The following is a 16,390-nucleotide window of genomic DNA, read 5'->3' as shown; positions in this document are numbered from 1 at the left end:
TGTTAGATTCAACTTGTTCTACTTGACATTAGGGGGCAAAACTAGGAACTATAGTCTACAAGTACTTTCTATATGCCAGGTATGGGGCTGAGCCACTCTAAGCTACTTTTCCTGCCCTCAAGGAGTTTACATTCTAAAGAGGAAAGGCAAAACATAAAAGAAAGCTAAGAAGTATGTTAGAGCTGGAGAGGGGAGTACTGGTATAAGATATAGATGGAAGTTGCAGAAAGGCAGATGCTTCTTAATGAGAATTGTTCAAAAGCAGAATCACCTGCTTCAGAGGGTCATCATCAGTGTTAAGTTCTTTCAGTCTTGTCCAACTCTTCTTTTCTTTTTTGCTTTTTTGGAGGGGGGAAGGCAAGGCAATTGGGGTTAAGTGACTAGCCCAAGGTCACACAGCTAGTAAGTGTTAAGTGTCTGAATTTGAATTCAGGTTCTCCAGACTCCAGGGCTGGTGCTCTATTCACTGTGCCACCTAGGCACCCTGTTGTCCAACTCTTCTTGACCCCATTTGGGGTTTTCTTGGCAAAGATACTAAGGTGGTTTATATTTTATGTTGCACTACATTTTACAGATGAGGAGACTAAGGCAAACAGGGTTAAGTAACTTTCCCAGGGTCACACAGCTAGTAAGTGTCTGAGGCCAGATTTGAACTCAGGAAGTTGAATAGACAGTTTCACTAAGCCCTAGTTGGGGAAGTTGCAGTGAGTATTCCTAGCTAGGTACTCTTGGATTAAATGTGATCTCTTTTATTGCTCAGCATCTTCTCTGCCACATTTTTTGTGTACTTCAACCTCTGGAAAGTTGTTTCAATTTCCATAATCTTCAGAGCCTCTCTTAGTTTTTGTCTTAAGTCATTCCCCCCATATTTTTTTGTAAGTTTCAGTGTAAAGAGATGTTCTCCAAACCTTTTCATCTTCTCTTCTAACAAGTAAACCAACTTAAATTTAATACTCACCTAGTTGTCTATTTCCTGTGGAAGAAATGCAGATGTGGTGCAGTACCTTCATGTCAGTGGGGACAGTTATCCCCAGTTGTTTTCCATACCTCCAAGGCCCCAAATTTCTGTTTCTTTGTGGATTTCCATAACTCTCCCACTGCTAAGAGTCACAGCAAACAGATTGCTTGCCACTAATGCTTTTTGGACTATGGAAGCCCAAGCCCAGTTTCCTTATCCTGTTTCTTAATTTTTTTCTTTTTTATTATTAACTAACCAAATATGAACAAAAAATAGGATTGTATCAAAACCCATGAATTTCTATTACATAGTTTGTTTTTTTTAAGTGAACGTTAAATTTAATACAAAAATAACAATCAATCTACTGATTGATCAGAGTTGTTTTCTTTTCCAGTATTGTGATCACCATCTAAATTGTTCTCCTGGAAACATTATGCTCTCTCACCCTATCTTGTCTTATCTGACAATTATTCATCCAGATAAAAGTTTAAAAAAATAATGTTTTATCCATAACTTCATGTAAACTGTTACCACAACCAGTAACCATATGTGAAGTAATCATGTTGAAGAAATCAAAACTGATAAACACCTCTTGCTTCTTCCTTTCTTCTACAGAAGATAAATGATGTCAAACAAAACAAAGTAAACAAACACTCTTGGCTTCTTAACCCTTTTCTTTACTACCTAACTCTTTTCTCTCACTCTGTGGTCTCAAATGTGGCTTTCTTTGTACCTTTCATGGTACAGATTGCCCTACATGAAAGTGATTACAGATTATCAGAACACCACTAGTGACCCAGTACAAACAGTAGTTGTGATCAGTAATGATCTCTTTGCTTAATGGTCTTGATGAAGCTTTACAAATTCCTAGTTACCTCCTTCCTTTATCTTCTTTCTATCCCAGTCAAAAACCAGATGTTTTCTTTTTTCTTATGTTACTACTTTTGAAATTTGTGGTAAAAATATTTTAGACTCTAGCCCTGAGCCATGTTATATCCTGTATATGCCCTGTTGATTTTGTGGGCTACAGTCAGGGCAACTGAATCTGGAAATGTACCAGGAATTTGCATGCCCTAGTAAAGATGAGATCTTTTTAAGCATCTGTTATCATTCCCCTCTTCCCCCCACCTCCAGCCTGGATCTGAGAAAATATCCTGTGAGTGGTGATGATATCTGGAATCTGATTTATGAAAGGACTATCCTTTTAAGGAGCAGCAGGTGTAGGAGGGTGGGGTTACTGGCACATGGTAGCCTGCTATTTTTTAAAAATGTTTTCTTTTATGTTCAGATCCAGATTCTCTCCCTTCTAGTCTTCCTTTCACCACCACCCCCATTTAGAAAGCAAGAAAAACAAAATCTATTACACATACACATGAATAATGTTGTGAAACATTAGCCATATCCAAAAAACCAATACGCCTCAATCTATGCTCTGTCTCTTGTCACCTTTCTGTCATCACGTGGGAGCATATTTCAGCATTAACCTTTTGGAATGGGGCTGCTCATTGGGTTGATGAGATTTCCTAAGTCTCTCAAAGTCGTTTATCCTTACATTATTGTTAGTGTAAAAATTATTTTCCTGGTTCTGCTCACTTCGTTTTGCATCATTTCATACAAGTCTTTCCAGGTTTTTCCAAAGCTATCTCCTTCATCTTTTCCTACAGTACAGTAATATTCTGTTGTATTCGTATACCACACAACTTCTTAGACTATTCCCTAATGGATGAGCATCCTCTTAGCTTCTAATTCTTTACTACCACACCAAAAAAGCTGCTATAAATATTGTTATGCATAGGAGTCCTTTTCCTCTTTCTTTTTTTTTTTTTTTGGAGGGGGGAAGGCAGGGCAGTTGGGGTTAAGTGACTTGCCCAAGGCTACACAGCTAGCAAGTGCATCAAGTGTCTGAGGCCAGATTTAAACTCAGGTCCTTCTGACTCCAGGGCTGGTGCTCTATTCACTGTGCCAGCTAGCCACCCCAACTCTTTCTTTGATCTCTGAAGTATAGACATAGTAGCAGTATTGCTGGTTCAAAAGGCATGCATAGTTTAATAACTTTTTGGACATACTTCCCAATTGTTTTTCAGAAAGAATGAACTAGTTCATAGCTCTTATCAACAGTGCATTAATGTGCCTATTTACCCCCAGTCTCTCCAGCATTTGTCATTTTCCTCACCTAGCATGGAGTTCCCGTGTGTTCTTTATGCTATATGGGTCATTAGGACCTACTGGAAGGTGACAAGGTGTGGACTTTGACTTCCTAGGATCATCTTCTGTTGCTGTAGCCATGTATTCAAGTTGCCCCAAGTTCTGGGCACATATTGTAATAACTGATGAACAGATATATGTTGATTTTGTTTCTGGTTGTTATTAAAAGCTATGTCTCCTTAGTGTCTGCTAAGACCACTTTGTTTTTCAAAGGATAGCCATTGTAGTGCTTAGTATACCTGATACCTAGACCATCATCCAATATAACAGTGCTGTCAAACAAATTCAAATAGAAACGGGGTCTGCGGGGCGGCCAGGTAGCACAGCGAGTAAGAGCACCGGCTCCAGTGTTGAGAAGACCTGGAGATTGAATCCCGGGCTCAGACACTTAGCACCCACCCAGAAACACCTGGCCGTGTAACCTTGAGCAAGTTACTTAACCCCAATTGCTTAGGGGCAGCCAGGTGGCTCAGCTAGTAAGAGCACTGGCTCCAGTGTTGGGATGACCTGGATCAAATCTGGGCTCAGATACTCAGCACCACAACCAGAAATAACTGACCGTGTAACCTTGAGCAAGTTACTTAACCCCAATTGCTTAAAAAAAAAACAAAAAACGGGGTCCGCTAAACTGTACGTAAGGATCCCTTTAGGTACATATTGACTTAGAAAATCACTGTGAACATACAATCCTAAGCCAGTTAATATATCCATACACATATAGGTATAGCTTATTTATTGTCTTTTTTAGATATTGGAGTCAAATCCCACTTACTAGCTGTGTCACTGTGGGCAAGTTACTGAGATTCTTTGAACCTCAGTCTCTTCATCTGCAGTTTGGAGGCAATACCTCATAAGATTGCTCTGAAGCTGAAATAAGATAATGTATATAAAGCATTTGCAAACCTTAAAATACTCTATAAATTTCAGCTTTTATTATTATTAAAAAGCTTAGAGTATTTAAAATACTCTAAATCTCAGCTGTTGTAGTTGTATTAATATCATTCAAAATGGCTTGGTCCTAGGCCCATACCCATCCTGTCACAATAGTGACAAGCCTTGCCCATGATAGATGCATGATAAATGCTTGTTGATTGATTGATTGATTGACTGATAACAGGGCTATTCCTACACAAGACATCCCTTCACAATATTGTTCTGCAAATGGGAATGCAGTTAACTCCACTCAGCATACAATCCTGTTGAGAAAATGTTTTCTCATTCATTTAGCAGTTAATATGCTTAACAGATATGGAGTCCTTTTTGCATAGCATTGGTTTCTAACCAGGGTTAGTGCTGGTAAATATGTAACAACTGGCTCTCTGAAAAGAAATACAAAGGGTGATACATTTTTAAACTGGACTGGAACTTGTCATCACTTGTTCTGATATCTTAGAAACAAGGATGGTCATTTTGACCAAAGGAGAATTTATACCCTAATTCTGAATTTTTTTTTCTAGTTTCAGGACCAAGTATTCCAGCTGGCCTCCCCACCAACGTCCCCCCACCAAAAACCCAGCCTCCACCCAGTCAGCCACTCCCACAGGCTCCAGCCAAGCAGCCACAGGCTCCAGCCACTCCACAGCAGACACCTTCCACTCAGGCCCAGGTTCTGCCTGCTCAAGCCCAGGCCACACCCCAGCACCAGCAGCATCTTTTCCTCAAGCAGCAGCAGCAGCAGCAACAACAACAACAGCAACAGCAACAAGCTACATTCTACCAGCAGCAACAGCCACAGCCGCCTCCGCAGCAGCAACAGCAGCAGCTGGCACCAGCTCAGCAGGTAAGAGAAGCAGCTGCCCTCTCAGAGCACTTACGGTGGGTGTTTGTTCTGTCATCTTACAGACATCTTAGGCCCCCTGGTTTCAGGTGTCTTCTCTAGTATACAAAGAGATGTACCTTAGTGAGACAGACCAAATACCTGGCCCATTCTCCAGCACAGCAAGTGAGTAAAGACCCTCATCACCCCAAGGGCAGCAGGTTTGGTGTAGAAACCAGGAGTCCAGGCGGTATCTTTTGGATCTGATGCTTTAGACTTGATTCTGGCAGTTGGTGGAACCCTAAAATAAGAAGAAAAGGTCAGATGTCTACCATGGACAGCTCCTCTACACTCAGCTCATCACTGGACTCTGAATGTTCCCTTTGGGGATTAACTGTATCTTCTCTATCGTGTCACATTGAAAGTTAAACTTTATAAAGTATATACATAAACCTGTCCCTTGATTTCAGGCTGTCCAGACAACTTTACTGAATTGCCTTCTACCCAGTATTATGTTAGGCACTGTAATATATAGTGATAGACAGAAATATACAATTCTCCGTCCTCTCAAGGGCTTTGCCAATTACATTGGATGGAAAAGACTTATCTTCAGTCAATCCCCAAGCATTTATTAAGGATCTGTTATGTACCAGGCACTCAGCTAAGTGCTGGGATATAAGTACAAAGAATGAAATAATCCCTACTTGCAAGGAGTTTACATTTTAATAGAGGTGTGTGTGTACATAAAAATATACTGCTGTATTTAAGTATATACTTAGACATATATGGGAGGAGTATGTATATAAGTATATACAACATCATTGCATAGTGAATAAATACAAATATATAGAAAGTAGTTAAGGAAGGAGGGCACTACTAGTCTAGAGAGATAAGGAAAGCTTTCTTATAGGAGATGATGCTTGAGCTTTTGTCTTAAAGGCAGTGAGGCAGAGTGGAGGAGAGGTAGGGTGACTGTGTATGAGGGATGACTGGTACACAGGCTGGAAGACAGGAGATGGAGTATCATGTGAGGGACAGTGAGAAGGCTGATTTGGGTAGATCACAAAGTGCAGGAAGGGGAGTTCCAATGTCCAGTGAGGCTGGAAAAATAAATTGGAGTTGGATTGTATAGGTCTTTAAAAGTGAAACAGAAAGCCACTGAAGATGACTGAATAGAGGAGTCACTTAGTCAGATCTGCGCTGAAAGAAAAGTATTTGGGAACAGTGTGTAGGATGAAATAGGGCAGCCCGGTGGCGCAGTGGCTAGAACACCAGGCCTGGAGTCAGGAAGATTCATCTTCCTGAGTTCATGTGGCCTCAAACACTACCTGTGTGATTCTGGGCAAGTCTTTAACCTATTTGCTTCAGTTACCATCTGTAAAATGAGTTGGAGAAGAAAATTGCAAACCCCTCCAGTATCTTTGCCCAAAAAACCCCAAATGGGGTCATGAGGAATCAGACATGAGTGAAAATGACTGAACAACAACAGAATGATGATGTGGTGTAGTAGCATGAGACATATAGATAGGACAAAATTACCAAGCAACGTTCATCACCCATCAAAGTTTATTAAGCAGCTACTGCATTCAGAGCCCTGTGCTAGGCACTAGGGGAATTACAAAGTTTATAAGGTAAGACTGCCCTCAAGGAGCTTACCAAATAGCAGGGGATATAAGGTACATACCATGCTCTGAAACAGAGCATCATAGACAGAGTGTCATGGGAACTCACTGGAAACACTCATTTCTGACTCGTGGAATCAGGGAAGTCTATTTATAGGGGCAATGCCATTTGTAGAGGTATGATGTTCCAGGTATAGGGAAATAACATCAGCAGAGGTAGGAATAAGCAGTAAGCGCTCATAGAATGAATAATGGGAAGTCCACTTAAGTAGAGCATAGTTACACGAAGAACATCTAATCCAAACTCTTCATTTTACAGACAAGAATATTGAGATCCAAAGCAGAAAGCTTATTCTCTTTGAATCTCAACTTTCTCATTTGTATCACTAATGATCTTTGTGTAGTACTATGAAGTCCTCTTAGACTCCAAGGACCAACTGATCTACAACACTAGTTCTCAAAATATGGTCCAGTACCTGGGGGTACCTGAGACTTTCAGGGAGTCTTTGAATCCAAACTATTTTCACAATAATACTAAGACATTTTCATTTCTAATATGGTAAATATCAATAGAGTCCATATAAACAGAAGCTCTTTGGGGGAAGAGGGAGTCCTCAAGAGTATAAAAGCATCCTGAGACCAAAAACTTAGAAAACTTCTGAACTACAAGATGCCTTCTAGCAGGGGCAGCTAGGTGGTGCAGTGAATAGAGCACCGGCCCTGGAGTCAAGAGGACCTGGGTTCAGATCTGGCCTCAGACACTTAACACAAAAAATAGCCATGTGACTTTGGGCAAGTCACTTAACCCCAATGGTCCTCCCCAAAAAAAAAGATTCCTTCTAGCTCTCACATTATTTTATAACACTTTTTAAAATATATTATTATATGATAATTTTATTATTATAACACCTAATATATATATATACATATATATATATATATATATATATATTATAACACCTTAGAAGGGTGGCAGCAGATTATGGAAGACCTTGAAAACTATGGCAACAAGTAGGCACTTCAGTCTAAAGGCAGTGGGGTAGCAATGAAGGTTTTTAAGTGGTGGAAGGATGTGAATAGACCTGTCAATTAGGAAGATTCATCTTGTGGAAACATGAAGGATAGTATGGACACTGGGGAATCATATGATGTGGAAAGAATAATTGGAAGGGTATCACAGTAACCCAAGTAAGAGAAAATGGTGGCTTGCACCAGAGTTAATAATAAAATTTTGGCAAATTGTGTGAAACATACTAGGGAAAATTTATTGTAGGTAGGGCTTACCAACATAGACTTCATGGAGGAAGTGGGGCTTGAGCTATTCCTTGAAAGATGGGGGTTTCTTTCACAATGCCTCCATCGCTCCACTTAGGTCAGAAGCAACTGATTTTGGCAGATCACTGGGGTGTAATGTGTGTCTAAGGCCAACCCATTGTTGAGTTTCCCATCAATTAGTAAAAATTAATTAAGCACCTACTGCCAGCCACTGTGCTGAGTGCTGGAGATACAAAAAGAACCAAAGAACCACCGCCCTCAAGGTGCTTACAGTCTAATGGGAGAGACAACATGCAAACAAATGTATACTAAGCAAGCTATCTATAGGATACATAGGAAGTAAATAACAGAGGAAAGACACTAGAATTACTACTTTGTTGTGTTCACCACAGGCCTCTCCCCAACCCCAGGCCTGAATTTGCATTTTCACATAATACTTTGGAATTAATCATTTCTTACTAAGCTATTCATTAAAGAAGCATTTATCTATAAGACTTCCGGTTTAAAGTTTACAATGACAGTTCTTTGCCCATTTGCTAAAATTCTTCAATGATTCATGATAGCTTGGGAGGTTACCCTTGGGCTCTGCCTGGGCTATGCTGGAGGAGTATAAGCTCTAACAGGTCCTACCAGGAGATGGACCAGGAGATGGACCCAAGGCCCCGCTTAGCTCAGTTCTGAGAGCTTCATCCTCAAGTTATCTACAGCATGATGAAGTTTTTGACTGCAGGAGGTTTTGAATACAATCTACTGTCATAGAAAGAGAATGTAGTCTGTATTGGGGAAACCAAGGGTGATTAGAGAATTAAGTTATGTCATTGCCAAATGAACTGAAATATGCACGTTGACTTGTCAACCTCTTCTCTTCCCAAGAAGAGATTCTGGGGTAATGAAATTAAAATTAGAATGTTTATAATGGGTATAGGTCAGAGTAAAAGGATTTGGATGGTCCTGGAGGATGCTGTCACCATAGTGCTTCTCCAGTATAAGTGGGGGTAGATCTTCATGTCAGCTGGTCAGGACCCTCTCTCCCCAGACAGTGCAGAAGAGTTACTGACTCATTCTGACTCAACCACCCTCCTGTTTCTAGACTTTGTGAGGATGTCCACTCTTTTATTTATGCTTGTTTTATCTCCACTGAGAAAGTGTGATATTATGAAAGGAGATCCTAGGGTGAGAAGTAAATCTGAGTCCTGCCTACTGTGCTCAGTGCTATAGGGGAAACAATAATGCATATTTGACACAGGATTTCTCTTCAGGGAGATGAGGCATCAACACTTGAAAGATAAAATAATATTGTAAAATACATCTCCAGGAGACATAGGAGATAGATTAATGAAATCAGAAGTGGTAAAGACCACAGTGGACTCAGGGCTCCTTAGGGTTTCTTTGGATCTTTAAGGGAGGCAGCCTGGCTTGGTGAAAAAAGCACTGGCTTTGGAATTAGAACGTGGATTCAGGCTCTAGCTCAAGACATTTTCTAGCTGTGTAGCCATGAGAAGTCGTACGAGCTTTCTGCATCTCACTTTCCCCCCATTGTGAATCGGGGTTAATAATATTTGTACCATCTACTTTGTGAATCTGTGGTTATACTTAGTTCACGATGCTTTTTTTGTTCTTCTTAGTTTACTTTTTAATTTTCATAACTGATGATAAATCCTGGACTTAAAGATTATTTTCTAAGCTTGCCATTTTGAGTAGGTGGTTTGCTGGTGATGCAGAAAGAGAAGCTTTAATCTCATCAATAAACTGTTTCTAAATCTCCCCCTAAGATGAGTTGCTGTTGGGAAGGCTTCCTTTAAAAACAGATTACCCTCCCTCCCACCAGCTCCCCCATGGTGTGAGAAGCCTGTTGGTTCCACCAGAGGGCCACCCTTTCTGGCCTTTTATCAAAGCCCATTTTATTTCATAACCCACTGTCTACCAGTCATAATCATCTGTCTCCACATTTCATTTCTACCACTCCCCTGCTTTTTTTTAGCCTTTGACTTAGGAAACCTGGCTTCAAATGCAGGCTTCTTCTCTTATTAGCTGAGGACCTTGATAAATCATACATCTTTAACCCAGGTCCCTCAGTTGTGAAATTGGCTTAATAACACATGCACTCACTTTGTCATTGTTAAAGGGAGCAGTTATTATTCAGTCATAAAAATCTTCCTTTATCCCTTTGTTGTCCCCTCATCTCTGTACTGTGGCTCCCCACCACCCCAAATCCCTCCAAATATGGACTCTTCAGCTGATTGCCTGGTTCCTGGGCCCAGAGTTTGATTTGGTTTTATGTTTTAGTTTCATTAACCTAAATCTCATCTCATTTGTCAAGATAATAATAGTAACAACTAGCATTTATATAGTGTTTTAAGGTTTGCAGAGTACTTTACAAATATTATCTCATTTTATCCCCACACACCTCTAGGGGGTTAGGTGCTATTATTACTCCCATTTTACAGATGAGGAAACTGAGGCAGATAGAAATTAAGTCACTTGCTCAGGGCCACGTAACTGGCTAGCAAGTGTCTGAGGCTACACCTGAAGGCAGATCTTCCTGAATCCAGATCCACCTTTCTATCCAATGCAACACTTAGCTGCCTGGAGCGTCCTTAGCTTCATTTGGTATAATGAGGGTTGAAATGTTTATGGAATGGGCCAATGTGTAGGAGGGTATGAAGAGATCTCTCTGAGATGGCTTGATAGTAAAGGAAAATCACTTTCAAGGACTGAGATGAGGCTGCTACACAAAGCTGAGGGTAGTGAAGTGCCTAGTTTCCCTTAGGATGTGGATGGAGAGCCATAGGAAGAGTAATGCTCATTCTTGGATACCTCCCACAGTGCAGTGGAAAGAGCCTCCCAGTGTGAATTCAGTCATAAGAATTCTAATCCTGTCTGTGCCCTTATTTAGCTCTATGACCCTAGGCAGGCAAGTCACTGAACTTTAGTGATTCAGTTTCTTGACTTGTCAAATGACAGTCTTTTTGTACAGTTGAAAGAAGGATACAATTAAATGAGCAGTGAAAGTCTTTTGAATAGCACTCAGTGCTTTCCAGGTACAAATTGCCATTGTTGTTGTTGGTAGTTGTTTTAGTATTTGAAGAAGTGACCATTTTGTCTCCCTGGGCAACCCCTGCTGGCCTTAGTAGACAGTCTTCATTGATATAACTGCATAATTCATCACTTGTTGACCAGCTCTCAGGTGGTAAGACTCTTTCAGATTGACACCACCAGTCCTCACATGATAGACATGCAGTTCATAATAGGGCCACCCTCAGATTCTTCTCATCTTAGTAAGATCTCTCAGAGCTTGTGCTCTATTGCCATAGGCCATAAGAATCCAGGATTGTTTCTGTGCCCCAGAGAAGCATCAGAGTAGCATGTTAATAAAGGGTCTGCGTTATTTTTAATGATAATTTAATATTTAATAATATGGCATTGGGGCTACCAGCGCAAGTCATGGCCTTGAGTCTGACCCATGCATGGTACATTAAAAAAAGTACTGAGTTTGGAATCAGAAGTTTGAATCCTGAGCTTGAAGCCTGGCTCATTTTATTATTCCCTAGGGGCAAGTCCCTTCAGTTCAACAAAGGTTTATTAATTGCCCACACACAGGGCACTGTGGTTAAGTGGGCCCTGGAGAGGCTAGCTCTAAATTCTGCTATAGGGATACAACATGAACATAGGAAAAAAAAAATACAATGTGGAAGAAATTTGAGGACAGGGAGAACTCTTAACAGCTGGGAAGAATGAGAAGCTTTCTGGAAAAGGTAGCGCCATTTTGGCTGGAGCAAAGGATATGCAAAGGGGAATCATGTAAAATCAGGCTAGAAAGGTAGACTGGAGCCAGGTTATGGAGAGCTAACATTTGATCCAAGTGGCAATACAGAACCAAGGGAGGTTGAGCCTAAGTTTCCTTTTTTGTCAAATGAGGGAGATGGATTAGATGGCTGACAAAGTTCTCTTCTTATTCTGTCTCTGATGGGCTGCAAGTGGGTATTTTCCCAAGACTTTGGCCCCTCTGAACTAGGATTAGGTATAATTTAAGGCTTGTCTCCTTTGGGGGCACAGTCCTAGGGCCAAGCTTTTGCTCACCGTCTTGTCTTGCTGGTCCCCCAGTTCCAGGTGATGCATCAGGGAGCCCAGCAACCAGCAATTGCTCAGTTGCCTGGGCCGCCCCAAGGAGCCCCTCAGCAGCAGCTGATGCAGAACTTCTACCAACAACAGCAGCAGCAGCAGCTGCTGAAGGCTCAGCAGGCCGTGCTGCAGCAGAAGACAGCTGTGGCAGTCGGACAGCCGAAGCAGCAGGCTCCCTCCCAACCCCAGCCACAGGCGCAACCGGCTGCAGCCCAGCAGCCGGCCCCTGCACAGGAGCCCGTGGTAAGAATCGACCTGGGCTGAGAAACAGAAGCAGAGGAGGAAGGATCATGCAGTGAGGGCTAGGGGAAGGGCAAGAGAGAAGCAAAACCAGCTGGTGAGTGGGGGATAGTCTGGCCTGGGAGTTGGGAGATCTGGTCTGTGGATTCTCATTCCCCAAGTGATTCTGGGTGTCCTTAAGGCTGAGGCACGTACCTACCTTTAGAGAGATAATAATTGTTGCCCTTTCTTATGATCCTGTCTGAGGAGCAGAATATTGTGCAGGCTTTTGAGGTAGGGTCTTCAAGGAGTATAGGACTTCTTAGAGGAGCCGTAAGAGAGAAGGGGATGGTTCTTATATATCACTCTGCAATAGCTTACATTTCTACAGCATTGCCAAGTTTAATGAGTGTTTTTTCCCACAACAAACCTATAAGATTGGTAGAAAAAGATAGGTAATGATCATATTTTACAGGTGACAAACTGAGTCTCAAAGTTAAAGTCTCAAGTTAAAATGCCCTAAATCATACAGCTAGTATTAGTGGAAGAGGGTCTCTGACCCTAAATTCAGTTTCCTCTGCACCACACAGACTTTCAGTCACAGGGGCAAGGCGAACCTTTTGCCTCTATTAACATCTCCCTTTGGAAATCCAGACTCCAGTAAAGGACTGGTATTCTTCAGGAAAGACAGCTTGCTTTTCTAAAAGGACCCTATCTTTTTCTTAAGATAAATGAGCCTTGACACTGTGCAGGAAGTGTCTTTTTCTCCCTGCTTCAGAATTTATAACTCAAGCCTTTTGATACCAAGCAGATGTCAGCTTAACAAGCAGCTTCCTTACAAGGGCCTCTGCTTGGGCCCAGGTTCTCTAGGATCTAGACAAGAACTCGGGACAACTGAATGTCCAGTTGTGCATTTTGATGGGTAATGGCGTTAGCCACATGCATTCTTGGGCTCGGATGTGGGGAGAGCTCTTCCACCAGGAGTCAGGCTGTGCCCATCAACATCCTCTGAGGCATACAGGCTCGTGGCCTTTCCCAGGTGATCTCCTTCAGGTTCAGGCCTTTGGATCTTTCTGCTAGTTAGGAACTCCCAATCAAAGTGTCAGAGGGCTGAAGGAAAAAGAGAGCTTGGTGCAGCCAAAAGGACGTTGGATTGTACAGAGAGGACCGGGGTCTGAATACCAGTTCTGATCATTTACTACTTCCACCACCTTTGACAATCCCCTGGACATTTCTGGGCCTTGCTTTCTGTAAATTGATGCGTTTAGCAGATACGTAACCTGACCATTTATGGTGGATTCTCATCTGCCACCCAACCATCTCAAGAGAGATCTCTTGTGCCCTTCTTAGCTCCCAGGTGATGGGCGGGCTCTGTGTTGTAGTTCTGTATAGCTGACCACCTGGCTCAGTCCAATAGCAAGCAGTCTATGGCCTTACTCCATATGGTGCTTCCTTGTCAATAAAAGAAAACCTGAATTGATCTAACTCATTGGCTCACACGGCTCTGGCTAGAATCTGTGCAGAGCAGGTTTATCCTAACCAATTCCAAAAAAAATGGTGACTGCATACTTGAAAACTCTGAATGTAGGAGGGGAACCGCTAACAAAAAGAATAGGGAAGCTAAGTGATGCCATGAAGAGAGTGCTGGACTTGGAATCAGGAAGACTTGGATTCAAATCCTACCTCAGAAAAGCACCCTGGGCAAGCCCTTACCTCCCTTACCATGTTTCTTTACCTGGTAAATGATGATGATAAGAGTGCCTGCCTCATAAGCGGCACTGTGAGCATCACTGAGCTGGATAGCGTTGGTGCATCTTGAAGTCCTACATAAATGCTAACTCTCATTATCATCAGCGTCAGCTTGGGTTTAGAATAGGTGATTGAAAGTGACATAAGTCAAATCAAGCTTCTGGTCCAGAGGAAAAGGATAAGTAGGAGAAAATGAAGAGACAATTGAAAATAAAGGGATTCCGACCGAATTGTAACTTTCTAATGTTTGTAAAGTACTTTACCAAAGCAGTGCTTTCCTCATAATGGCCACTTTTTCCTTCTCTGCATCCTAAAATCCATTGGGTCCCAGAACCTGTCAGCACCCATGTGAACTGCTTCGTATCACAGATGTGAGGGACCCAGCTAGTACAGTTCACTCCTCCCCTGCTACGACTTCACCAGGGTCTAAAGGAACTGAGTCCCATCTCAAGTGTGTCTCAAACAGTGAGACACCCATCCTCATAATCTCTGGCCATCAGAACAGCTGGTGGGCTCTGTGATGTAGTTCTTGTGCATGGCCGACCTTCTGGTTCAGTCAAGTAGCAGTCAATCTATGGCCTTCCACCACATGGTTCTTCCCTGGCAATAAAAGAAAACCTGAATTTAATTTATTGACTCACACAGCTCTGGCTAGAATCTATGCCGAGCAGGCTTGTGGTGCATAGCAGAATGACAAAACTGCAGTGCACAGCAGAGCTCCATTCCCCACCCCAAACCCCAGAAATAGAGGACTTTCTGTTCACCAAGGTGCACTAGGCACACTCATCTTTCTTCCCCTCCCTGGGAGCATAACTCTCCCATGGTCAGTGTATAGCCACCATTCAAACAAGCATCGAGAGGCTGTACCATCTCTTTGTTCAACATTATTGGTGTCCCCTGCCTCCGTGCTGTGTGTGCCGGCTTCAGGCTTTATGGAGCAGGTTCTCCTGTCATCCTGGCTCTGCTGTCGTAGCACTTGCCCATTGGGTACCACCGGGTCATCTTGTCCAGCCCCTGATTGTTTGGCATTCTTGTGGACTTCTCTGGGAGAGCTACCCTACGCCAACACACACATTCACATGTGCGTACACACGTGTGCAGACTTGCATAATCCACATGCTACACATGCACAATACATACATATGTATGTAGCAGCAAGCACCCCAAGTGTCCTCAGGGTTTGCAGCTACCACAGGTTCTTGGATCTGCTTTGCTAAAGGAAAGCAACTCAAAATGGGTTAACAAGCTTACTTTAATCAGTCAGACATACATCGTTTACCTTATTCAGGAGAAAAGGTCAGCACCCTGAACCTCAAAGTATACAGGCATAATTATCAAGACAGAAACATCAAGTAGACAGATTTCCAAACTGTCCAACCATTACATCCATACCCAGTCAACATCTGGGTTTCCACATTCTGGGTTTTTCAAAGCCGGGGGACTCTCAACAACGGCTTCCCAGAATTCAGATCAAATCACAGAACATTTCTCAAAGTGAGTCCCAAAACAAAGCTACACATCAGGGCTTATATAGCCTTCTCCTGGCTCAGAGAATGTAACAAACAACCTTATTGACTCACTAGCCAATCAAGAAGTATCTACTGAAAAACAAGCCTCCCACCCCAGGCTTCAGGTGCACATTAGCCTAGGGGCAGGGAAGATCTTTAAAATTCACATTCGCATTACACTCGGCCCCAAGATCTTTCATGCCCATAGCACAGACAATTCACTTTTGAATCAGCTCCGAACATCTCCTAGGTCACATCTTCAAGGTACAGAACCAAAGCTACCAAAGTGGCCACTGGGCCCCAAACAAACACAAAGTACATAGCACTATCACCTCAATTCAGAACAAGAGCTCAAATAAAGTTCTGGGGGGAGGGGAGTGTCCCTCCCCTCACACAGCTCCAGCCCCAGCTTCCAAGCACAGAGAGGGGGCTGGGCAACAAAACCAACAAGGTGGGGTCCCTGGGGATCCAAGGCACTTCATCCCACCCACCATAGTCACAAGTCCATCCTCCCCCTGGGTCCCAAACTGTGGGATGCAGCCAGGAAGCACACTCAGTGCCCCTGCTTTGCTGCTCAGTTCTTATCTTTTCCTGTGGCTGAATTCCGAACTCCTGGGTTCCTTCTCCTCCCACAGGCGGCAGCTGCTCCTGGCTTCTGCCCAGGTCCTGATGCAGGCAGCTCACCATTCCCGCTCTCAGCTCAGCGAAGTCCGCATGCAGGCCATTCTTCTCTCCTGCTCCACAGCTCCACAGAATCACAGCTACCACAACTGGGAAACAAACAATTATCCCAGCCCCCATACTTTCCTTTTACTCTGCAGATCCTGCTCACAGCGCCATTTGTAGCAGCAAGCACCCCAAGTGTCCTCAGGGTTTGCAGCTACCACAGGTTCTTGGATCTGCTTTGCTAAAGGAAAGCAACTCAAAATGGGTTAACAAGCTTACTTTAATCAGTCAGACATATATCGTTTACCTT

The 16,390-nt window shown here is 42.7% G+C and overlaps 1 protein-coding gene across 8 annotated transcripts in view; it reads left to right on the top strand.

Annotated features, from left to right (window-relative positions):
• Positions 1–16,390, top strand: part of AAK1 (AP2 associated kinase 1) — a 271,657-nt gene that overhangs the window by 180,627 nt on the left and 74,640 nt on the right. For 6 of the 8 annotated variants that reach the window (XM_069068899.1, XM_069068898.1, XM_069068897.1 and 3 more), the window contains exons 12-13: positions 4,621–4,943; positions 11,921–12,181. In XM_069068899.1, coding sequence (XP_068925000.1) covers positions 4,621–4,943; positions 11,921–12,181 — 584 coding nt within the window. The remainder of the gene's footprint in view (positions 1–4,620; positions 4,944–11,920; positions 12,182–16,390) is intronic. The other 2 variants (XM_069068900.1, XM_069068903.1) reach the window with 1 other exon arrangement.

This window comes from Petaurus breviceps, unplaced genomic scaffold, assembly GCF_028583685.1.
Source record: "Petaurus breviceps papuanus isolate PSGF00001 unplaced genomic scaffold, PetGlider_PUasm1.0 90775, whole genome shotgun sequence".
NCBI classification, from domain to species: domain Eukaryota; kingdom Metazoa; phylum Chordata; class Mammalia; order Diprotodontia; family Petauridae; genus Petaurus; species Petaurus breviceps.
The sequence above is the reverse complement of the archived record's forward strand: the minus strand, read 5'-3'. Positions and strand labels throughout refer to the sequence as shown.